General features: G+C 42.2%; 1 protein-coding gene across 1 annotated transcript; it reads right to left on the bottom strand.

Annotated features, from left to right (window-relative positions):
- Positions 1-3,744: 3,744 nt before the first annotated feature.
- Positions 3,745-24,032, bottom strand: actr2a (actin related protein 2a). Its single transcript, XM_021557308.2, has 9 exons — positions 23,861-24,032; positions 21,718-21,828; positions 17,082-17,297; positions 16,222-16,294; positions 15,216-15,352; positions 14,600-14,749; positions 11,477-11,622; positions 6,065-6,197; positions 3,745-5,444 (listed from the first exon to the last, which is right to left on the bottom strand). The coding sequence occupies exons 1-9, from the start codon at positions 23,906-23,908 to the stop codon at positions 5,274-5,276; spliced, it is 1,185 nt and encodes a 394-aa protein (XP_021412983.1). The 5' UTR covers positions 23,909-24,032; the 3' UTR covers positions 3,745-5,273.
- Between the last annotated feature and the right edge of the window lie 1,628 nt (positions 24,033-25,660).

Here is a 25,660-nt window from a genome sequence, read left to right as displayed (position 1 = left end):
AATATATCAAAGTGGAATGATGTTTTTAGAAATATTTACAAATAAAAAGCTGAAATATCTCAAGTCAATAAGTACTCAACCCCTTTGTTATGGCAAGCCTAAATAAATTAAGCAGTAAAAATGTGCTTTATAAGTTGCATGGACTCACAGTGTGCAATAAGTGTTTAACGTGATTTTTTAATGACTACCTCGTCACTGTACCCCACACATGCAATTATTTGTAAGGTCCCTCAGTCGAGCTGTGAACTACAAACACAGACCAGGGTTTTCCAATGCCTTGCAAAAGAAGGGCACCTATTGGTAGATTCAACTTTTTTTTTTTAAACAGACATTGAATATCCATTTGAGCATAGTGAAGTTATTAATTACACTTTGGATGGTGTATCAATGCAGCCAGTCACCACTAAGATATAGGCGTCCTTCCTAACTCAGTTGCCGCAGCTGAAGGAAACCGCTCAGGGATTTCACCATGAGGCCAATGGTGACTTAAACGGAGTTTAATGGCTGTGATAGGAGAAAACTGAGGATGGATCAACAGTTACTCCTCAATATGATCCTAAATGACAGTAAAAAGGAACTAAATAAAAATATTCCTAAACATGCATCCTGTTTGCAAAAGGGCACAAGTAGAACTGCAAGAAATATGGCAAAGAAATTAACTTCATTTCCTGAATACAAAGTTACGTTTGCAGCAAATCCAACAACACATCGAGTACCACTTCATATTTTCAAGCATGGGGGTGGCTTCATCATGTTATCGGTATGCTTGTCATCAGCAAGGACTAAGGATAAACATTTTTTTTTAAATGGAATAGAGATCAATAGGCAAAATCCTAGAGGAAAACCTGGTTCACTCTGCTCTCCAACAGATACTGGGAGACAACCTCATCTTTCAGAAGGATAACCTAAAACAAGGCCAAATTACAATGTGTACAAAACATTAGGAACACCTTCCTAATATTGAGTTACACCCCCTTTTGCCCTCTGAACAGCCTCAATTCATCGGGGCATGGACTACAAGATGTTGAAAGCGTCCCACAGGGATGATGGCCCATGTTGACTCCCACAGTTGCGTCAAGTTGGCTGGATGTCCTTTGGGTGGTGCACCATTCTTGATACACACGGGAAACTATTGAGTGTGAAAAATCTAGCAGCGTTGCAGTTCTTGACACACCCAAACCGATGCGCCTGGCACCTACCACCATACCCTGTCCAAAAGGCACGCAAATCTTTGGTCTTGCCCAATTACCCTCTGAATGGCACACACACACACAATCCATGTCTCAAGGTTTAAAAATCCTTCTTTAGCACGTCTCCTCCCATCCATCTACGCTGATTGAAGTGGATTTAACAGGTGACATCAATTAGGGATCATCACTTTCAACTGGTCATTCTGTCATGGAAAGGTGTTCCTAATGTTTTGTACACAGTGTATATACTGGAGTTGCTTGCCAAAACAATATGAAATGTTCTTGAGTGGCTAAGTTACCATTTTGCCTTAAATTGGACTGAAAATCTATGGTAAGACTTTAAAATGGCTGTCTAGCAATGACCAACCAACTTGACAATGCTTGAAGAATTTAAAATAATTAGTCACATTTTGTACAATCCAAGTGTGCAAAGCTCTTAGATACTTACCCAGAAAGACTCACAGCTGTAATCACTGCCAAAGGTGATTCTAATGTATTGACTCAGAGGTGTGAACACTTATGTAAATTAAATCTACTTTTTTTCCCCTCTTTGGCATTATGGTGTATTGTGTGTAAATGGATGAAAAACTGTTTAATCCATTTTGATTTCAGGCTGTAACAAGAAAATGTGGAATATTAATACTTTCTGGGGTATGAATACTTTCTGAAGGCACTGTAATTTCTACCAGCATGTCACATGCAACTGAAGGCAAAGAAAACCTCTAGATCACCTTTACTCCACACACAGAAACGCATACAAAGCTCTCCCTCGCCATTGATTTGGCAAAATCTCACCATAACTCTATACTCCTGATTCCTGCTTACAAGCAAAAGCTCAAAACAGGAAGTACCAGTGATGTGCTACAGGACAGTTTTGCTAGGACAGATTGGAATGTGTTCAGGGGTTCATCAGATGGCATTGAGGAGTTTACCACATCAGTCACCAGCTTCATTAATAGGGGCATCGACGACATCGTACCCAGTGACCGTACACAAATATCCCAACCAGAAGCCATGTATTATGGACAACATCCGCACTGAGCTAAAGGCTAGACCTGGAGACTAGTCCGCAAGCTTATAAGAAATCCTGCTACACCCACCGACAAACCATCAAAGAGGCAAAGCATCAATATATGACTAAGATCGAATCCTACTACACCGCCTCTGACGCTGGTCGGATGTGGCAGGGCTTGCAAACTATCACAGATGACAAAAGGGAAACAGCAAGCTTCCCAGTGACGCGAGCCTACCCGATGAGCTAAATGCCTTACATGCTTGCGTCGAGGCAAGCAAAACTGAACCATGCATAAGAGCACCAGCTTTCCTGGATGACTGCGTGATCACCCTCTCCATAGTGGATGTGAGTAAGACCTTAAAACAGGTTAACATTCACAAGGCCAGACGGATTGCCATGACGCATACTCAAGAGCATGCGCTGACCAGCTGGCAAATGGCTTCACTGCACATTTTCAACCTCTCGCGGACTCTCTGAAATACCAACATGTTTCAAGTAGACCACCATAGTCACTGTGCCCAAGAACGCCAAGGTAACCTGTCTAAATGACTATCGCCCCGTAGCGGTCTCTTCTGTAGCCATGAAATGCTTTGAAAGGCTGATCATGGTCCACACACACAGTCGTGAAGAGGGCACGACAATGCCTCTTCCCCCTCAGGAGGTTGAAAAGATTTGGCATGAGCCCTCAGATCCTCAAAACATTATACAGCTGCACCATTGAGAACATCTTGACTGGCTGCATCACCGCTTGGTATGGCAACTGCTTGGTGTCCGACCGCAAGGCGCTACATACAGAGGGTAGTGCGTACAGCCCAGAACATCACTGGGGACGAGCTCCCTGCCATCCAGGACCTCTATACCAGGCAGTGTCAGAAGGCTCTAAAAAAACAGTCAAAGACTCCAGTCACGCAAATGACTGTTCTCTTTGCTACCGCAAGGCAAGTCTGGAACCAACAGGACCCTGAACAGCTTCTACCTCCAAGTCACAAGACTGCTAAATAGTTAACCAAATAATTATCCAGACTATCTGCATTGACCCTTTTTGAACTAACTGTCTCATCACATATTGTTGCTACTGTTTCTGTCACTTTATTTCAAGTTATATGTACATATCTACCGGAATTACCTCGTGCCCCAGCATAATGGACCCAGTACATATAGCCAAGTTGTTACTCATGTGTATTTATTACTGCTTGTTTTACTATTTTCTTTCTCTTCATTGTTGGGAAGGGCCTGTAAGCATTTCACTGTTTAGCCTACACCGGTTGTTTACGAACATGTGACAAATAGAATTGACAGACTCACAAAAGAAGCCACTCGCATTCTTGTTCTCTGCAGCCTTCATTCTAAATATGACCACATAGTTACACAGCACACCCATGCATCCGTACACGTGAATGTACCAACTCATTCTTTTGAGGCAATTCCATCTGCCTTCTAATTCGGTCTTATTTAGGATCACTGCCGACAACGACGATAATGTCACAAGTATTTACGGCGACCACTTGGTACATCTCAAAGACAGAGAATCACCAGGTATTTATAAATCACTTTGCTTTATTTAAAAATCAGCGGTAGGCAGTTATGCTATGAAGAAAACAAAAAAAACAGCTAAAATAACTGCACTTGGCACTGGATGACTGTTTGGATAAAAAAAGAAAATGATACACAATATATGTGTAAGTTCATATACATATGAAAACCAAAAAAGGAAAACCTTAAATACCAGCTTTTATGTGGTCTCCATGTCTAATGATTCTTATTAATATTACAAATGTTCAACAACCCCCGACCTAAAAAAAAAAAAAAAATGAATCTTCACTGGAGCGGAGACTAGGGAGAGTTCCTAATGGTCTCAGAATGACTGCCCCTCTAAACAGGTTACGGTTCAGTATGCCCTTAACAACTGGTCCTAGGTCTGATGAATTGTTCAGCTCACAATGGTTAAGGATAGGCCTGGGATAGAGATCCTAGACCTGCTGTTGAGGGCAAAATGTAACCCAGACCTTAAAAACCGAATGACTCGTGTGTCCAACAGCCATGATGAGGACAACACATCCTCACTCGTTACGAGAAGAAAAAAAACACCGGAGTAATGCACTGCAAAAAAAAAATACAAGACGTTATTTGTCCGTCTGACAAAACGAAAGGCAAAACCACTTCTCCTCCAAAAGGAAAGCGCATCAGCAAAATTAATGTGAGCACAAAACATGACTTCAAAGAAAAGGCTGAGCAGTCCTCATTGGAATTAAATACATGGCAAATATTTAGCCATCAGTGGAATGAAGTGCCTTTTTTTAATCGTGAGGGAAGGCCAACCGTTTTTTTTGTCATCATCACATCCCTCTTACGACACAATGGCAACAGACTAGATATGGGATTCAGACAAGTGGGCAGGTGGACCCTGTGAGAAGGAGAAACATGCCCCGAAAACCACCTGCACTCTGATCCACCATCACCCCCTGACCTCCCCCCAACATTAACACAACCTCCTCAAGAGGAGCAAGAAATCACCAGCTCATTAAGACTAGACAAAAGGTAGGCAGAAGGGTGGAATTAAAACAATTTTAAAAGGCAGCTTGCCTTTGATGGAGGCCCCTTGTGTACCCTGTGCCCACAACACAGGAGAATCCGACACCCCCTCTATAAATGAATCCCTAATAATAATTTACTTCATCTTGATGATCATTGGGATCGTGTTTTGACAGAATAAGTTGGGCAACGTGATTGAAACTATTCCCAGGAGACATGTTGTCAGCACCTCATCCATCTCCTCCCACCTCCCCAACCGTCTGTCACAACATGCCCTTGGAGAGTGAGCGAGCGAATCTGGGACAGGGGTGGTAAAAACAGATGATCGGGTCGCGAAGTAGTGAGCTGTAAGATGGATATCAAGTGGAGGACGTAGCGGAGGAGGAGGGCAGGAGACAAGACCAAGGCTACATCCCAAATGGCACCCTATTCCCGAGATAGTGCACTACCCTATGGGGTGTGGTCAAAAGTAGTGCAATGAGGGAATAGGGTCCCATTTTAGACTTAGCCCAGACATGTGCATCTTGGGGGGGGGTTTATCTGACAGTGACCCCCAGCTTCTCCAGGACACGCACCCCCTTCTCCTGGTACTCCTCCCTTGTCAGCCAGAAGTTGTCCTTGTCCTTCATGATGTCGGCCAGCACGGCCCCACCCAGGAACACCATGTGCTTGCGCCGAGGGGGGTCCTCGATCCTGATCTTGAATTTCTGCACACAAGCAGGAAAGGAGGAGCCAGAATAGAAGATAAGGAGGAGAAGGGGAAGAGTGTGAGAAGGGAAAGCAAAAGCATAAGAATAGGGGGAAGAGGAGAAATAAGGAAAGGGAAAGGGGCAGAGAGCAAAGAGTGGGAGGAAAAATGTCTGTTTTAACAACCTTAACTAAAAATAGGTGTGAAATCGTCTAATAATTACATGAACTGAACCAGCAGGCCTGGCATTGAAAATGCTGAAGTGGATATTGTTGCCAAATTGAGCAATCAGTGTGTAAAGGAATGAGTGAGGAACAATGAGACATTATATTTTAATTTAGTTGTTGAGCACATGATTTAAACATGGTCCCATGACAAAGATAGTTCCCTCTGTGTTGAAACGCTCAGTGCTCGTGTTGTGTACACTAATTCAATTTAGGGCAACACCGCCCCCTGGTGGCTGATCAAATGACTGCAGTGAGAAAATGGATCGTTAAATGTCTGTTAGTAGTTGTCCATCTGTTAAAAGTCAAAAATTGGACAGTAAAACCTGCACTCAAAACAGCAACAATAAAATATGACATGTACTTAAAGCATGCTACTTTGAAGATACAAATGGCGTTCTGTGTGTGCCCTCACCGAGAGCTTATCCACATCTCCCTTCAGCACGCGCTCCAGGTAGAGCTGCTTGAGCTCACGCTCCAGTCGAGAGGGAAGGCCAGGGTACATGGTGGAGCCCCCTGACAGCACTATGTGTTTGTAGAACTCAGACCTGTGGAGCGAAGGAGAAGACATTTAGGGAGGAGAGAAGACCTGGATGAAGGAAGAGGTGATGGAGAGAAATAACTTAAGGTGAATAAGAAGGGCGACATGGAGAAAAGAAAAAGAGAACATTTTGCCACAATGTGTTTGTAGAATTCAGCCCTGAGGAGAGAAAGTGAGGATGTGAGGATTTACAGAAGAGAAAAAGGGATGTATAGAATATTAGACCAAAAAAATACAATATGGAGAAACATTTTGATAATCTAGGACTGACCCCATTTAGTCGACTGGTCAATTGCCTGTTGGCCAACATATTTCATAAGTTGAGCAGTAGCAAAAAAATGACTGTCTAAGACATGCATTGCTGAAATTGTATATTACATTAGAACAATGGTGCACCACTAATAAAAATACTATTTATAACAAATGCGGTCTCTCGTTAGATAGTGGTCACTGTCCGCGGTCGTGAAACATGAGTGCGCTGTTGAATTGGCGCCTTTTCCTAGACCATGTTGCTATGTGCATAATAGGAAAGTTAACCAGCATATTGGCGTTGAGAACAATGCGGAGGAGGCAGCAGCGGAGTTGGGAGACGAGAAAATAGCTCTCGCCTTAATTGTCGTCTAAGAAAAGTGAGGAGAGAGGAAACCACAACTTAAATTAGGTCTATAAACAACAACCCAACTGTTAAATGTGTCTGGCTTTAATAATCATCCATACACAGTACCAGTCAGAAGTTTGGACACATTTACTCATTCAAAGGTTGTTGTTTTTTTGTTGACTATTTTCTACATTGTAGAATAATAGCGAAGACATCAAAACTATGAAATAACACATATGGAATCATGTAGTAACCAACAACAAAAAAAATGTTAACCTAAATATATTTTAGATTTGAGTTTCTTCAAAGTAGCCACCCTTTGCCTTGATGACAGCTTTGCACACTCCTTGCATTCTCTCAACCAGCTTCACCTAAAATGCTTTTCCAACAGTCTTGAAAGGGTTCCCACATGTGCGGAGAACTTTTTGGCTGCTTTTCCTTCACTTTGCAGTCCAACTCATCCCAAACCATCTCAATTGGGTTGAGGTCGAGTGATTGTGGAGGCCAGGTCATCTGATGCAGCACTCCATCACTCTCCATCTTGGTTAAATAGCCCTTACACAGCCTGGAGGTGTGTTTTGGTTCATTGTCCTGTTGAAAAACAAATGATAGTGGGACAAAGAGCAAAGCAGATGGGATGGCGTATTGCTGCAGAATGCTGTGGTAGACATGCTGGTTAAGTGTGCCTTGAATTCTAAATAAATCACAGACAGTGTCACCAGCAGAACACCCCACATGCGGAGAGAATCCGTTCACCAATTCTGCATCTCACAAAGACACCAAAAATCTCAAATTTGGACTCTGACCAAAAGGACAGATTTCCACCGGTCTAATGTCCATTGCTGGTGTTTCTAGGACCAAGCAAGTCTCTTCTTATTGGTGTCCTTTAGTAGTGGTTTCTTTGCAGCAATTCAACCATGAAGGTCTGATTCAAAGTCTCCTCTGAACAGTTGATGTTAAAATGTGTGTTACTCGAACTCTGAAGCATTTATTTGGCCTGCAATTTCTGAGGCTGGTAACTAATGAACTTATCCTCTGCAGCAGAGGTAACTCTGGGTCTAACTCTGGGTCTTTCCTGTGGCGGTCTTCATGAGAGCCGGTTTCATCATAGCTCTTGCGACTGCACTTGAAATTTCAAATCAAATCGTATTGGTCACATACACATGGTTAGCAGATGATAATGCGAGTGTGGCAAAATGCTTGTGCTTCTAGTTCCGACAGTGTAAGAATATCTAACAATTTCCCAACAACTACCAAATACACAAATCTAAAGGGGTGAATGAGAATATGTACATATAAATATATGGATGAGCGATGACCAAGCAGCATAGGCAAGGTGCAATAGAAGGTATAAAATACAGTATATACACATGAATAATGTAAGATATGTAATCATTATTTAAAGTGGCATTGTTTAAAGTGACTAGTGATCCATTTATTGAAGTGGCCAGTGATTGGGTCTCAATGTAGGCAGCAGCCTTTCAAAGTTCTTGAAATTATCCAGATTGACTGACCTTAATGTCTAAAAGTAATGGACTGTCATTTCTCTTTGCTTATTTGAGCTGTTCTTAACATAATATGGACTTGGTCTTTCACCAAACAGGGCCATCTTCTGTATACTAACCCTACCATGTCACAACACAACTGATTAGCTCAAAACGCATTAACAAATTCCACAAATTACCTTAAAGCATGCTTGTTAAATGAAACGCATTCCAGGTGACTACCTCATGAAGCTGGTTGAGAGAATGCCAAGAATGTGCAAAGCTGTCATCAAGCAAGTCTCTTCATCTTATTGGTGTCCTTTAGTAGTGGTTTCTTTGCAGCAATTCGACCATGAAGGTCTGATTCACAAAGTCTCCTCTGAACAGTTGATGTTGAAATGTGTCCGTTACTTGAACTCTGTAAAGCATTTATTTGGGCTGCAATTTCTAAGACTGGTAACCCTCCTCTGCAGCAGAGGTAACTCGGTCTTCCATTCCTGTGGCATTCCTCAGAGCCAGTTTCATCAGAGCGCTTGATGGTGTATGCGACTGCACTTGAAGAAATGTTCAAAGTTCTTGAAATTTTCCGGCTTGACTGACCTTCATGTCTTAAAGTAATGATGGTGGCTACTTTGAAGAACCTAAAATATATTTGGATTTGTTTAACACTTTTTTGGTTCCATATGTGTTATTTCATAGTTTAATGTCTTTAGTATTATTCTGCAATGTAGAAAATAGTCAAAATAAAGAAAAACCCTGGAAAGAGTAGGTGTGTCCAAACTTTTGACTGGTACATCTACAGAAATAAGACACATCCTACTTCTGTTGCCTGTTTGAGTGTTTGTTTAATAGCCTACTGATTCCGTGAGTACCAAGCCTCATGCAACCACGTCGATAAACAATTTCACACATTTAAAAAAAAAAATCTTTGCTATGCTGTAAAGGCATTACACTTTTTTCCATTTAGTGTTTACATCTTTCCAAAATTGTCAGAAAATAGTAGATTTATAATAACCCTCCTTTTTCCTTGATCCCCTTGTTATTTTTAATTATTATTATGAACATCATAATAATAAGTAGTCATTATCATAAGTAGGTTTAGTATAGCAGCCTTGTATAACCATCATCGAGCTGTAGGCCAAAGAGCACATCCTGTTTCGTCTTAATACCGTAACTTACTTAGGCCTATATTTCAATACTTATAAGCTACCGTATCAATCAATCATTTGTTAGTTTATGTCAGCACACAAGTCAGTCATGATTTGAAAAGCAATCAAGCATTTTAGTTAAAATACAATAAAGCGAATATTGAATAATTAGCATAAAGACAAATAGGCCTAAACCGTTCCATTTGGGAATTGCATTAACGAATGAATGCTACGGTTTAGTCTTTGCTGCAATAAAGGCTTTACAATTAAAACGTTACAACAGCCTCTCTGGTCCGCCTATAATTAATTTTGTGTTGCTTATATTGTTTCAAACGGTTAGAACAATTATAACCTAACAGTACCTGTTTGGAACACATAATATCCACCCAGCACTTCCTCCTTAACTTATTTTTCTTGATCTCCAGTGTTTTCCACAACTAGTCAAATTTATTCCACACATCTGACTTCCCCTTTACCCCCTGAGCAACCAGCAAACATTTCTAGTTTATTTGTCATGTCCTCTGCATCCATTTTGCTGTCACGTTTCAGAGTTTGTTAGAACCCATTTTTGATGCGATTATGATATGCTATAGGGCAGGCCTTATTGGTCACGTGCATGAGACGCATACATGTCACGTAATGAGAGCAAGGGTTGAGGGAATTTTTAGCAATGGGTGCTAGTCACTCAGTCATTTTTTGTTTTGTTTTTACTTAGGGATATCCTCCTTTTTTTTAAATGTTTCGCCTAAATGACAAACCCAAAACTGACTGCCTGTAGCAAGGATATGCATATCCCTGGTACCATTTGAAAGGAAACACTGAAGTTTGTGGAAATGTGAATTGAATGTAGGAGAATAATACACAATAGATCTGGTATAAGAAAATACTAAAGAGATAAAAAAGTATTTTTCTACCACTATCTTTGAAATGCAAGAGAAAGATCATAATTCTAGCCATCACTCTGGTTGTAATTCCGATAGTGTCCACAAGATGGCAGCAGTGTATGTGCAAAGTTTCAGATGGATTACTTGAAGAATGACTGACCTACAACACTTTGTGTGAAGTACCCAGGCACATTTTGGCAAATCGTGAAGGAGACATTTGCATTCATATTCCATTTTTCTGCAAGAATATCATCAAATCTGTATACTTGGACTTTGATTTAGCTTACCAAGTACAAGTAGCCAAATTATAAGTTCAACATTTGCAAAAAACAGTTTCATAACTCTGAATATCCTTAGAATTTTTGTCCAAAATGAAAAGGCATGCTGTCGTACAAGGTTAGTAGCTACATATGACGACATAACATGGTTTCCGGATACTCCCGTAAAGCCTGGCTCATTGGTTTTCTAGCTAGCTATGTTTGACTCCGATTGGTGCTTATTTGACAAAGATAGTCGTTCAAATGATGGCCGCCCGCATCTTTGGCGTGCCATGAAGGCTGCACTCTCTGACCAAATATGATGTCCTATAGGATATACTACACCCCTAATGAAATTGTGAAGTTTTGTTACCTTCTAGGATCTCTGAGGAATATATACAAATGTGATTTTACTTATTGAAACAACATTCTTATGACATTTTCACAGATTCCTTTCTTTGCAAATTCAACAAGTGGAAATACAAAATCGATTGTGCATGCTGTATGAACCTTTTTAGGATATGAAAAAGGATATTTATCTAACAAAACACTTCATGTTATCTCGGACCCTTTGGATGATAAATCAGAGCAAGATTTCAGAATGTAAGTACACATTTTACCTTCAGAGGTGAATTTATCAAACCTATCGCGGTGAACACTTTTGTTGTTAGGAGCTCTCAAACAATAGCATGGCATTTTTGCAAAGTAATAGCTACTGTAAATTGGACAGTGCAGTTACTTTAACAATAATTTAAGCTTTCAGCCGATATAAGACACGTGTATGTACCGACATTTGTTGTTTCTCTAAAATCCACTCAATGACTAGAATGTTAACTAGTGAAATGGCAAAGAAGTGAAAGAGGGTTGGACACTGCTAGGTCACTAGTAAGTAGGGGGAGTCGGTCGTGGAGTTACCTGGTGTCGATGTCTGCTGCATTGATAGTATTGAAGAGAAGCTCTGCCACCCCGACTCCCTCCACATTGATGAGGTGGGGCTGGAATAGAGCCTCAGGGGCTTCGAACCGCTCCCCTCCCACCTTGATCATCCTGCCGTCGGGGAGCTGGGGACACGGAAAGGGGAACAACATTCACACATCGGAAAGCATTTAATTGACATTAAGATGGCTCTCTTCTGCTTGAACACCGCTAGGGAAATCTGAAGGCAATGCTAGGCTAGAGATGGACAATAGACAATGTTTGGAACTGGCAACGTTAAGTAAGAGTCTCTCGGCCTCTGGTCAGATGGAGCCGGCTGACATACAGTAGGCCTTTTACAGAGCGTGGTGGAACATTGAGGGAGGGAGCATAAAGGGCCCATTGACGGCTCCAGTCTGGAGTCCAGAGGAGGAAACAGACACCAGGTCAGCACGTGGCGTGGGAGTCTGGGTTGTACAGGAAATGATGTTTCTTCAACACTACAGTAGTGCTTTTGTTCCATCCTATGTCCTCCGCCTCTCCTTCTCTCTCCAGGATTTGGGCAGGGAAACAAGGAGGTGCGCCGCCGCCCGCCACACATGAAAAATTCCGTCCACTCACTCTTTACATCACAGGGACCCCTACCGGCCATTGAACCCGGGTTGCTCAGGGATTTGGGCACGTGGTTGACTTGACTAAGTAACCTGGGGGCATCCAGAGCTTGGTTCAAGAGCTCCTCCCACACTAAATATGGCTTCTAATGCTCTAAAATTATAACCTGATCATCTGCACGATACATTATGTCCACAAGGAGGCAGTGTTACCATATAGCCAGGCTTCAAATACAGATGAATCCTATTATTCTTGGTGTAGGATGGTGTTACCCTTACCATGCAATACTTTAATAAGTAGAATTTGGTGCAGTGCTGGGGGTAATGTGTTTTTAAAAGTAATCATTACATCGATTACTTTTATATGTAACTTGTAGCTTTTTCAAATTGGGTAATATTACAGTTACTGTCAAACAACGTGTGCGTTACTTTCAGAATCATCCCTCTACCGGGCGCGTTTCCCATGAGCCGATCTCAAATTGTTTCAGTTAATTCTCGAGCGAGCAGAGAAAGGCTGTTTGGAGAAATGTCATGGCAGCCGGTCTCCATAGAAATATATAGAGGGTGCAACTCTTATATTTGCCATTGATCACTTCTGTGATGGGAAAGCCTCTAGGCTTTTCTGTCTCGTGACAAATGTGCCTTCGATACATCTATGTACTGGCGATAATATTATAACATAACGCGTTACATTTAACAAAAGTAACTAAAGTGCCTTGCGAAAGTATTCGGCCCCCTTGAACTTTGCGACCTTTTGCCACATTTCAGGCTTCAAACATAAAGATATAAAACTGTATTTTTTTGTGAAGAATCAACAACAAGTGGGACACAATCATGAAGTGGAACGACATTTATTGGATATTTCAAACTTTTTAACAAATCAAAAACTGAAAAATTGGGTGTGCAAAATTATTCAGCCCCTTTACTTTCAGTGCAGCAAACTCTCTCCAGAAGTTCAGTGAGGATCTCTGAATGATCCAATGTTGACCTAAATGACTAATGATGATAAATACAATCCACCTGTGTGTAATCAAGTCTCCGTATAAATGCACCTGCACTGTGATAGTCTCAGAGGTCCGTCAAAAGCGCAGAGAGCATCATGAAGAACAAGGAACACACCAGGCAGGTCCGAGATATTGTTGTGAAGAAGTTTAAAGCCGGATTTGGATACAAAAAGATTTCCCAAGCTTTAAACATCCCAAGGAGCACTGTGCAAGCGATAATATTGAAATGGAAGGAGTATCAGACCACTGCAAATCTACCAAGACCTGGCCGTCCCTCTAAACTTTCAGCTCATACAAGGAGAAGACTGATCAGAGATGCAGCCAAGAGGCCCATGATCACTCTGGATGAACTGCAGAGATCTACAGCTGAGGTGGGAGACTCTGTCCATAGGACAACAATCAGTCGTATATTGCACAAATCTGGCCTTTATGGAAGAGTGGCAAGAAGAAAGCCATTTCTTAAAGATATCCATAAAAAGTGTTGTTTAAAGTTTGCCACAAGCCACCTGGGAGACACACCAAACATGTAGAAGGTGCTCTGGTCAGATGAAACCAAAATTGAACTTTTTGGCAACAATGCAAAACGTTATGTTTGGCGTAAAAGCAACACAGCTGAACACACCATCCCCACTGTCAAACATGGTGGTGGCAGCATCATGGTTTGGGCCTGCTTTTCTTCAGCAGGGACAGGGAAGATGGTTAAAATTGATGGGAAGATGGATGGAGCCAAATACAGGACCATTCTGGAAAAAAAAACTGATGGAGTCTGCAAAAGACCTGAGACTGGGACGGAGATTTGTCTTCCAACAAGACAATGATCCAAAACATAAAGCAAAATCTACAATGGAATGGTTCAAAAATAAACATATCCAGGTGTTAGAATGGCCAAGTCAAAGTCCAGACCTGAATCCAATCGAGAATCTGTGGAAAGAACTGAAAACTGCTGTTCACAAATGCTCTCCATCCAACCTCACTGAGCTCGAGCTGTTTTGCAAGGAGGAATGGGAAAAAATGTCAGTCTCTCGATGTGCAAAACTGATAGAGACATACCCCAAGCGACTTACAGCTGTAATCGCAGCAAAAGGTGGCGCTACAAAGTATTAACTTAAGGGGGCTGAATAATTTTGCACGCCCAATTTTTCAGTTTTTGATTTGTTAAAAAAGTTTGAAATATCCAATAAATGTCGTTCCACTTCATGATTGTGTCCCACTTGTTGTTGATTCTTCACAAAAAAAATACAGTTTTATATCTTTATGTTTGAAGCCTGAAATGTGGCAAAAGGTCGCAAAGTTCAAGGGGGCCGAATACTTTCGCAAGGCACTGTAGTAATATGACTTTAAGTAACTCGTCCAAACACTTATCTGGTGTGCTGTAGATGACAAATCAGGGTTGGGCTCAGAATGCCCAAAAACAACAAGAGAAAATACTTCAAAACAGGGTTGTACAATAAGGACTGAAAGTGTAGGACTCGACCAGGATGATGACGCTGTAGGACTATGTTACTGACCGTGTAGGACTCAACCAGCACGGTGGTCTCCAGCGCCAGCTTCTGCTCCTGCTCGATGTTGTAGCCCACGTAGCACAGCTTCTCCTTCATCATGCGCACCGTCTCAAAGTCCGCCGAGTGGTTGAAGGCGTAGCCCCTCAGCAACAGCAACTGGATGATGGATAAAAGTCAGAGGTAAGGGATGTGTTTGGTTGGTTTGCAGAGATCTCATAGGTTGTAAAGGACTGCAAAACTAATTGAAAAAGTACTCCAAATACTCTTTAAAATAGTCACCTTTCCTTATCACAAATCTTACCATGAAATAATGAACAGGTGTGGTTTACAGTCGACTGCTTTCCACTAGCAAGTCATCAGACATACTCATGAAGGAAATAAGGTTATCGAAGGCCCTGTCCAGGAATCAACCCCTAGTTAGTTCCCCCTAGGCTCTTGTGTAGATTTCATATTATTAGGCAAGATAGTTATAAATATATATGGTGGAAGCACTAATGGGCAAGGTTCAATATCCATCATAATACCTTATTCAGTCACATCTACACATGCAAGGGGCTAGGAGTTGTTTCTGGACAGGACATTCTAAGACAGCCTGAGTCACCCGTGGGGAACGAGGGTGTACCTTGATGAGGTAGCGCGTAATGTCCCGTCCTGCAATGTCCAGGCGTCGGGTCAGGTGGGGCAGGGAGAAGCCTTCGTACACGGGGCAGATGTGGGTGACGCCATCACCAGAGTCCACCACCACGCCGGTCAGGAGACCTAAAGAAAAAAAAAAAAGTTTTTTAAAACTGCAGCGCCAACAGAATAGGGCCAGTGAGAAAACCCATCCATCGTTTCCAAAGCCCATAAACATTATAGACCATTTCTGTCATTACTCGTTTGAAACGGAAAGCTTTTTATTAATTGTCATTACCGATTTCTTGGTGTCAACGAGTTCTCCGTCAGAATACATTGGTTCAATAAAAACATTTTTTTTAAATGCATGGGCCAATGAAAGGCCTACATCCTACAAATGAAAGTCTAGTATAGAACACAAAGTAAACAGCTACGCGCTACTGCATATTCAACTCTCGGCCTGCTACTGAAAGGGTCACATATTAGCACAGCCTGTGTTTCATCCCTCATTCCACAGCTGTGTTTTTTTTTTTTTTCCAGAGAAAGACCAATGTTACAAACAAGCAAATGGAAGCACTTTATTTTATGATACTAGGTATTTACTACGGTAGGAAAAAGGATGTGGTATCAATGGGTAGTTTCTGGTACTTCAAATAATTGGTAACTATCTGGTACCAAATCAATTGTTTTAATTTGTTTCTCAAAGAAAACAAGGAACTCATAGGTTATTATTGTGCAACTACTAACTAATAACCATTTTAAAATATAAGTCAATATCTGGTACTTTCTGTTCCGGAAAAATAAAGTTTAAGCCCCAAATAATTGTTGCTGCCATGGTAGAAACGTCACAAAAGCTAATTACTGGGTATAACCTCCTACATTCCGCCATGTGTTCTGAAAGGTACTTTAACTTGCAATTTGTTGGAGTGAAATCTCAGGTGCCCAGTGCTCTTCACTGGTTTTAGGTGTCCTACCTTCCTTCTAGTTGCATCATTTTGCTTTAAAGAACCTACCTTGAGCATAGAGTGTGAGCACAGCTTGGATGGCTATGTAAACCCCAGAGAACTGGTACGTCTCAAACATCACCTAGGAAAGAGGTAGGGAGTGCGAGGGTATGTCACTGGAAAATGTAGTCAATGCAAAAAGTTAAACATCTTGCTAATACAAATGACCTTTATTTTTGCATTTTTTGCACTGCTAGGAAAACCACAACAAATCTAACCTCAGCTTCCACTCACAAGGAATAGACCTCCATGTTCATAAACCTCAATTTGAAAAGGGTAAAAAGGACTTACTCAAAACATTTAGCAATGACTGGCCACCCCGACTCAATAACAGTGGCTCTGACAGACTCCCACTGAGGAGCTGTCGCCAGGCAGCAGACCTAGGTTCAAATACCATTTCAAATCTTTCAGATACTTTAGCTGTGATTGGTTGACCTTGCCTGGCACAATGGAAACAATGGAGTAGTCCCAAAAGTGCAATGTCCACCCATGTGAAACTCCAGACAGGCTCAATCAAACTATAAAGTGTTTGAAAGAGTTCAAATACTTGCTGAACCCAGGTCTGCCAGGCAGTGCTGCTGCCTTAGTCACACCGACTGGCAAGTTGCAACTCCAAGATAAACGTCCGTAGCGGGAGCGCTAGTGCCTCCTCAGCACAGAGCATCACTGTTATGACCGATGAATCATTGAAGATCTACAATGGAACCTTATAAAAGACCTTACAGGAAATCTCCTCCAGCCGTTCCTGGGTACACTCCAGAATACACACTTTCAAAACTAAAGCATGCTAATGAAATTGTCCTCTGACAACGGATTTAGTCGTCGTGGGTTAACAAAAATAAAACACTTTTAAAAGAAAATGTAGACACCTCAATGATCTTCTCGCGGTTCTTGGTTGGGTTCATGGGCGGCTCGGTGAGCAGGATCTTGCAGTTGCGTGAGTCGATGTTGAGCTTCTCGGGACCAAAGGTGTAGTCCCACAGGTGCTTCATGTCGTCCCAGTTCCTCACGATGCCATTCTCCATGGGGTAGTTCACCTCCAGCATGGAGCGCAGCTCGCTCGCCTCATCCCCCACCATCAGGTCCTGGGGAGGGAGGGGATAAAGAGCAGAGTTTCAGACTACTGCTAAAACCAGGGCGTGACTTTTTTTAAATGAACCCGCTGTTGGAGGAACCCCAACAGCGCAGTAGCCACTGAATATTACTGCATGGAAACAATGCAGTGACCTCCACCCAAGTCATTGACGTACCACAACAAACTGACTGTCACAGTGTCAGTGCCGACTGACCACAGTTATTCAACAAAAATAATGCTGGATAGCTCTGGGTATGAAGGTAACAATGTCACAAAAGGACATCCACCATCGTAAAAACACTCTACAGAACAAACTTCCCTAAAAAAAGGACATTTGCATGCCACAATAAACAAGTCAAACATCCCTTGTGGTCAACGTCTAGTCATTCTGCGGGCACGTTGCTCTTAGTGAGCTGACGATACGTTCAGCCCTGCGCCAGAGAGCAGGTGGGAGAGGAGGCCACATTAGATAGAGATTCCAGCCATGCAGTCAGAGCACACTGTTAGTAGAGCGGAGTCCATCTGGTTAATTGGGATGCAGATCCTATTGAAAAATGTCTAGAACCTATAGTATAGGCAAACTCAATAGGCCTGACTGTCTACTGCCAAAGAAACAGGTCACTCATATTGGCAGAGAACTGCATGGGCAAACTAATGCTAAATGTGGTCTTTTTTTTGTTGTTTTTTTTGTTGCTCTGAGGCAGCTTGCAAGTTTAATTTTAACATGAGACGCTTCAGCAGACATGTTCCCCTTGTCATGACTTCCCCTCCAAAAGGTATATGATGATACCTCTACTATTGATATCACGGTTTCCTTCTGCAACTGCCTGTATGTGCACAAGACCATGAATGTCTGCCAGTGTGTTCAGACCACTGTATTTAACATGTTGATTTGTAAACAAAAAACACAAGACAGAGGTAATACAGTTTGTAAGGTTAGCCGAAACAACCATTTCATCACAGAAAACCAGGGAAAGAGTAGTAGAGGGGGAATGAGGAAGCAACGCCAAACTACTGACAGATAGAATTTAAAAAAGGACCACTTGTCGGAGAGATAACAAGAGCAGCCATTTCACTGTCCGAGCAGACAGCAGGGACCCATGAAACTAAACACACACTTACCATCTTTCTGTTATTCTACCTCAACAGGTGAGGAGGAGGAGAGGTGGGAGGAAGAGCGGGATGAAGCAGGGTCAGAAGATAGAACAGAGAGAGAGAGAGGTCAGAGGAGCCAAGGTCAGAGGTGAATCCGTGCGTGTCCTACAAAAACCATGGCCTACGCCCGCCCATCCTCTCATAACGCTGCGATGTTATCAAGAGGAAATGTTCAGGTGTAACACCCTGATAGCAAGACAAGGTGTGACATTAGGCCAAATCAACAAATCATGGCCAGCGTCCCAAATGACACCCAATGCCCTACGCAGTGCACCACCTTTGATCAGGGCCCATAGGGTTAAAAGTAGTGCACTGTGTAGGGAATAGGGTGCCATTTTGGACTCGAACAGCCATGGTAAATATCAGGGACCAGTGTTTGGATATGTTGGATTTCCAGAGGACACTCAATGGAGGAAACACTTTATTTTTTTATTATTATTTTTTTTTAACTCACAAATACTATGAGAAACTAAACTCAAAGGGCTGGTTTCCCCAAACACAGATTAAGGCTAGTCCTGGACTAAAGCATGGTCAATTAAGAATCTCCATTGAAATAGCTTCCTTATCCAGAATGTGTGTCAGGAAAATTGCGCCAACAGGTTCACAGTGGAGGGAATAAGCAAAATGTAACCTAACAAAGTAGTGAAAAATCAAGAAATGTGCACCATTCTCCAGGTAGGTCTACATGTTCTGAAAAACTTAGAACCATAGTCTGCGCCACAAGGCATTGCAGCCATTTTAGAACTTCCCCAAATCTCCACAAAAAAGAAAAATAGCATTCATGAGGGCTATGAAGTTGTTAGCCTAGCGGCTAAGAGTGTTGGGATAGTAACAAAAAGGTCACTGGTTCGAATCCCTGAGGTGTAAAAAAATAAAACTGCAGTTTGGCCCTTGAGCAAGGCAGTTAATCGACGTCATCGGTGAGATTAAGGCAGCCCCCCACACCTCTTCAATTGTGCAACTGACTAGGTATCCCTTTTCCCCAGATGGGTACACATTTTTTTATTTTACCTTTACTTAACCAGGTAGGCTAGCTGAGAACAAGTTCTCATTTGCAACTGCGACCTGGCCAAGATAAAGCAAAGCAGTTCGACACATACAACAGTTACAAATATGGAATAAACAAACATACAATCAATAATACAGTAGAAAAGTCTATATACAGCATGTGCAAATGAGGTAGGATAAGGGAGGTAATGCAATAAATAGGCCATGGTGGCAAAGTAATAACAATGTAGCAATTAAACACTGGAATGGCAGAATGTGCAGAGGATGAATATGCAAGTAGAGATACTGGGGTGCAACGGAGCAAGATATATATATATTTTTTTTAAATACACTATTCGGAGGAGGTAGATTGGATGGGCTATTTACGGATGGGCTATTTACAGGTGCAGTGATCTGTGAACTGCTGACAGATGGTGCTTAAAGCTAGTGAGGGAGGTAAGAGTCTCCAGCTTCAGTGATTTTTGCAGTTCGTGCCAGCCATTGGCAGCAGAGAACTGGAAGGAGAGGCAGCCAAAGGAAGAATTGGCTTTGGGGGTGACCAGTGAGATTTACCTGCTGGAGCGCGTGCTACGGGTGGGTGCTGCTATGGTGACCAGTGATCTGAGATAAGGCGGGGCTTTACCTAGCAGAGACTTGTAGATGACCTGGAGCCAGTGGGTTTGGCGACGAGTATGAAGCGAGGGTCAGCCAACGAGAGCGTGGAGGTCGTATATGGGGCTTTGGTGACAAAACAGATGGCACTGTGATAGACTGTATCCAATTTGCTGAGTAGAGTGTTAGTGTATTTTGTAAATGACGTCGCCGAAGTCGAGGATTGGTAGATGGTCAGTTTTATGAGGGTATGTTTGGCAGCATGAGTGAAGGATGCTTTGTTGCGAAATAGGAAGCCAATTCTAGATTTCATTTTGGATTGAAGATGTTTAATGTGAGTCTGGAAGGAGAGTTTACAGTCTAACCAGACACCTAGGTATTTGTAGTTGTCCACATATTCTAAGTCAGAACCGTCCAGAGTAGTGATGCTGAACGGGCAGGCATGTGCGGGCAGCGATCGGTTGAAGAGCATGCATTTAGTTTTACTTTCATTTAAGAGCAGTTGGAGGCCACGGAAGGAGAGTTGTATGGCATTGAAGCTCGTCTGGAGGTTAGTTAACACAGTGTCCAAAGAAGGGCCAGAGGTATACAGAATGGTGTCGTAGAGAATGTGCATAGAGGTGGATCAGAGAATCACCAGCAGCAAGAGTGACATCATTGATGTATACAGAGAAGAGAGTCGGGCCGAGAATTGAGCCCTGTGGCACCCCCATAGAAACTGCAGGAGGTCCGGACAACATGCCCTCCGATTTGACACACTGAACTCTATCAGAGAAGTAGTTGGTGAACCAGGCAAGGCAATCATTTGAGAAACCAAAGCTGTTGAGTCTGCCAATAAGAATGTTGTGATCGACCTGGCTAAGGCTTTCAACTCTGTCAATAAATACGGCTGCACAGTAAATGTCTCTTATCGATGGCGGTTATGATATCGTTTAGGACCTTGAGCGTGGCTGAGGTACACCCATGACCAGCTCTGAAACTAGATGGCGTAGCGGAGAAGGTACGGTGGGATTCGAAATGGTCTGTATTCTGTTTGTTAACTTGGCTTTCAAAGACCTTAGAAAGGCAGGTTAGAATAGATATAGGTATGTAGCAGTTTGGGTCTAGAGTGTCTCCCCCTTTGAAAAGGGGGATGACCACGGCAACTTTCCAATCTGTGGGAATCTCAGACGATACAAAAGAGATATTGAACATGCTAGTAATTGGGGTTGCAACAATTTTGGCAGATAATTTTAGAAAGAGAGGGTCCAGATTGTCTAGCCCGGCTGATTTGTAGGGGCCCAGATTTTGCAGCTCTTTCAGAACATCAGCTATCTGGATTTGGGTGAGATGCTGTGGGGGGGTGGAGGGCTGTTGACCGGGGTAGGGCTAGCCAGGTGGAAAGCATGGCCATCCGTAGAAAAATGCTTATTGAAATTCGCAATTAGTGGATTTATTGGTGACTGTGTGTGTGACAAAACAGGACCCATTTTAGAATGAATTCTGTATTACACTCAACACACATTCTAATACCTATTTCACACAGAATTCAGTGTGTTACCTGTTAAAAAAATAATGCAATGTTTATATGACCCCCTTCAAAAACAGGTTATTACCACTTTCTTGAGTAAATACTAAAGAATACATATATATCATAGGGATTTAAACACTTCTGTGAAGTAAACCAGTGAGGTTACCTTGATCTCAATGTTTCCCACTTTAGCTGTGGAGCGAATGATTGGCCTGCCAACCAACGCCGGGAAAATGTGCTCTGGGAAGTTGGAGCCTGCATAGCCGCACTTCACAAACTAGGATTAAAGGGAGAGACAAGGGCAGGGTCAGTGACAAACATCCTTTTTTGCAAATTGGTAAATAACATAGGACAAATACATTTTCATAGCACACAGAATGACATTTTTTTTTAAAGATTAATAATAAGCCTAGAGCCAAATACTAGAAATCACTTCAAAGTATTTAGCACAGACTATATTAAAATAAAACCTTTTAGTCCAATAACTCTAACATAACCTAGCCTGATCGATAATGCACTTCACGTGTCTTGTTCATTAGCCAGAAGTTAGAGCCTTATCTACTTTCACATGGTGCTGTTTGAGTTGCCCCTAGGTACAGATTTATGTTCAGCTTGCCCTCCCCAAATCCTAACCATTAGTGAGGGAAATGCAAAACTGACAAAAGACCAGCAACTCCACCCTACTTTGTTTGTGAACACTGAGGGATTTCAGAGAAAGTTACAGCATTGGTAGTGCAGCATGCTTAGGCAGTTACGTAGAGAACCTATGCTGGGAATTTCATTCAAACCTGTTAGGGTGTACTAGGCGCTTGGCTTCAAGGAATAGCCTAGCGCATGAAACAATACGATCGCTTCTCCATGCATGTTTAAAGATCCTTTGGGCTTTATTTAGGCCTACATAAATGATTAATGACATAATCTTCATTTCACCTACATTACATAAATGACCACATCCTCAACCTGCCGGTGAGAAGAATAAAAGAAGTGTATGACATGCATCATCAAGTAGACATGACATCAGCCCAGAGAGGAAGGGGTAACTCAAAGACAAGAATAAAGAAAGGAAGTAGGCTACAGTGTACAGCGTGTCCCATTTACACTCTCCGAGCTATGAATAGCTATCAGGCTGTTTTATTCGCAGTGTGAACAAAGGCTGTAGGCAGCATAGTTTCTCTGTGGTAGGTAGCTGGAGAGAGACAAGTCAGCTAACCACTGAATGGAACACGGCAAACAAAAATATATTTTTTTAAAAGATAGATGAAAGAATAGTCCAGCTAAATACTAAAGTAAAATGGTGGAGGTGAAAACAGCATAAATTAATTGTTATTTGTCAATTTCAACCAGATGACTCATGTCTACAAACATATTTTACAAGAGAGTTGCAATTGATCTGAGAACTCCTTACATGGAAGAATGGTTTCAAACTTCCTCACTGTTCAAGAATGAGGCATGCGCATTATCTACTGCTCGAGACAAGTTGGTTAACTTGTTCAACAGTTGGTAGCAATACTTTAATTGTGATACTTGTTTGTTGGTGCCTAGTTTAGTTCAACTATATGCGTAAATCCTCATCCAATTACGCAACAACGTAGCAGTGTAAAATACTTGCTACAAGTACAAAGAGGTTTCGGGTGAGGGCTGGGCTACAGATGCTGGATCATCATTCTTTGTGAACACCAAACAGTATCTAAAAATGTGGAGTTCCTGAATAAATCGCAATAGATCACGTCTTTTCCTTGCCCAATTCGTTGCAATTAACAATAACGCTGGCAAGTTCGAAAAGAGAGCTCTCGTTAGTTTGAGTTAACAATCAAATTGAAGCAAGGGGTGGACATGTAGGTTAATGTCTGATGAATACATATGATAGCTAAATGTGTCAGAACACGGTATTTAAGTGCTCTGGAGCATGCTATAAAACAATAACTGCGATTTGTACATTTTAAAGCTAGCTATTGAGTTTGCTGGCCAGCAACCTAACTAGCTCGAGACGATTCGAGTTCGCAATGTCAGCACGAGCAGCCAACAGCAGCGATAACAATATTAATGGCTACTCCCACTGATTCACGAATTATAGTCAACAATCGGTACTCTAAACATTCCACCGACCGGTGTAAACCTTGCCACCTCTAATTGACAGATGCACCAACCTCAATGAATGCATAACTAATTGACAAACTGACAGACCGTGGCTACACAAGCTAGCAATGAAGCGAGCTACTTCCTGTTCCTCCCCATCTCATCTGCCAAATTGCACAAAAGCCGGAACCCTCATAATTTGACGATAGAACACGGTCTGTTTGTAAACTTACCCCGGTCCCATTGTCGCAAACCACCACTTTCCTTCCCTGGCTGTCCATTTTCTCGGAATACAAAAACCAGCAACCCTCCCAGGCACAACTTTCTTCGGCAAGGCGGAAAACAGCACCCCGGCTCTAGCAAAGGGCTTTTTCCGGAATGTATGACACATGCCCATATTACACACACCTATCAGGGTAGAGATAGCTAAGAAATTCAGCCAATTACGTATGGCAACGCCTTTCCATACACTTTTCTATTCGACAATCCCACTGATTGATGGTGTTGTGTCAATCAGAATTTGGAAATATCCATAATGCAAGCTTTATCAACGCATTTAGGTGGTGGCCTGGTGGGCCAACGCCGAAAACAGTGAAGTTGATCGATCTACGTCGAGGGAAGAGCATCTGTTTTTTTATGACAATGAAATATTCTAATAATTACTGTAAAATTTGTTGGCACCTTCAATTCTTGCATATTTTCTCAGAATAAGAATATTTCAACCATAGAAAATGATAGAGGCCTCTAGTGGCCAACTTCATTAGCTGATCCCTCCTGGTGACACTGTTGGAGTCATGTCCAACCGGGTCATGGGGGATCCGAGAATGGCGCTGCAATGGATAGCTTCCGTTTTATGGGATCTTGTCCAATTCTGCTATTTAGTGTTTTTTTTTATTTAATTTTTTTTATAGGGAGGAGGTGGGAGACCTGGCAGTGTGGTGCCAGACAAAGAAGCTGATCTTGGACCACAAGAAACAGAGGGCCGAGTACGCCCCCATTCACCGACGGGTTGTAGTGGAGCGTGTCGAGAGATTCACGTTCCTCTGTGTCCACATTACTAAGGATCTATCATGGTCCACACACACCAACACAGTCAAACTTCCTTTATATATATTTTTTAATTTTTGTCTGTTTTTCCATGTACAGTGGGGCAAAAAAGTATTTAGTCAGCCACCAATTGTGCAAGTTCTCCCATTTAAAAAGATGAGAGGCCTGTAATTGTCAAAGGTACACTTCAACTATGACAGACAAAATGAGAAAAAAATCTAGAAAATCACATTGTAGGATTTTTAATGAATTTATTTGCAAATTATGGTGGAAAATAAGTATTTGGTCACCTACAAACAAGCAAGATTTCTGGCTCTCACAGACCTGTAACTTCTTCTTTAAGAGGCTCCTCTGTCCTCCACTCGTTACCTGTATTAATGGCACCTGTTTGAACTTGTTATCAGTATAAAAGACACCTGTCCACAACCTCAAACAGTCACACTCCAAACTCCACTATGGCCAAGACCAAAGAGCTGTCAAAGAAACAAGAAACAAAATTGTAGAACTGCACCAGGCTGGGAAGACTGAATCTGCAATAGGTAAGCAGCTTGGTTTGAAGAAATCAACTGTGGGAGCAATTATTAGGAAATGGAAGACATACAAGACCACTGATAATCTCCCTCGATCTGGGGCTCCAGGCAAGATCTCACCCCGTGGGGTCAAAATGATCACAAGAACAGTGAGCAAAAATCCCAGAACCACACGGGGGGACCTAGTGAATGACCTGCAGAGAGCTGGGACCAAAGCAACAAAGCCTACCATCAGTAACACACTACGCCGCCAGGGACTCAAAGGCTGCAGTGCCAGACGTGGCCCCCTGCTTAAGCCAGTACATGTCCAGGCCTGTCTGAAGTTTGCTAGAGAGCATTTGGATGATCCAGAAGAAGATTGGGAGAATGTCATATGGTCAGATGAAACAAAAATATAACTGTTTGGTAAAAACTCAACTCGTCGTGTTTGGAGGACAAAGAATGCTGAGTTGCATC

This window comes from Oncorhynchus mykiss, chromosome 13 (genome assembly GCF_013265735.2).
Source record: "Oncorhynchus mykiss isolate Arlee chromosome 13, USDA_OmykA_1.1, whole genome shotgun sequence".
Taxonomy (NCBI): domain Eukaryota; kingdom Metazoa; phylum Chordata; class Actinopteri; order Salmoniformes; family Salmonidae; genus Oncorhynchus; species Oncorhynchus mykiss.
Note: the sequence above shows the minus strand (reverse complement) of the source record. Positions and strands in the feature narration are given on the sequence as shown.

Excerpts from the sequence above, each read along its gene's own strand:
- actr2a (XM_021557308.2), bottom strand. The coding sequence starts at position 23,908 with ATGGACAGCCAGGGAAGGAAAGTGGTGGTTTGCGACAATGGGACCGGG. Across the intron at positions 21,829-23,860 it reads TTTGCGACAATGGGACCGGG|TTTGTGAAGTGCGGCTATGC; the intron begins GTAAGTTTACAA and ends CTTTAATCCTAG. Across the intron at positions 14,750-15,215 it reads TTACGCGCTACCTCATCAAG|TTGCTGTTGCTGAGGGGCTA; the intron begins GTACACCCTCGT and ends TCCATCATCCAG.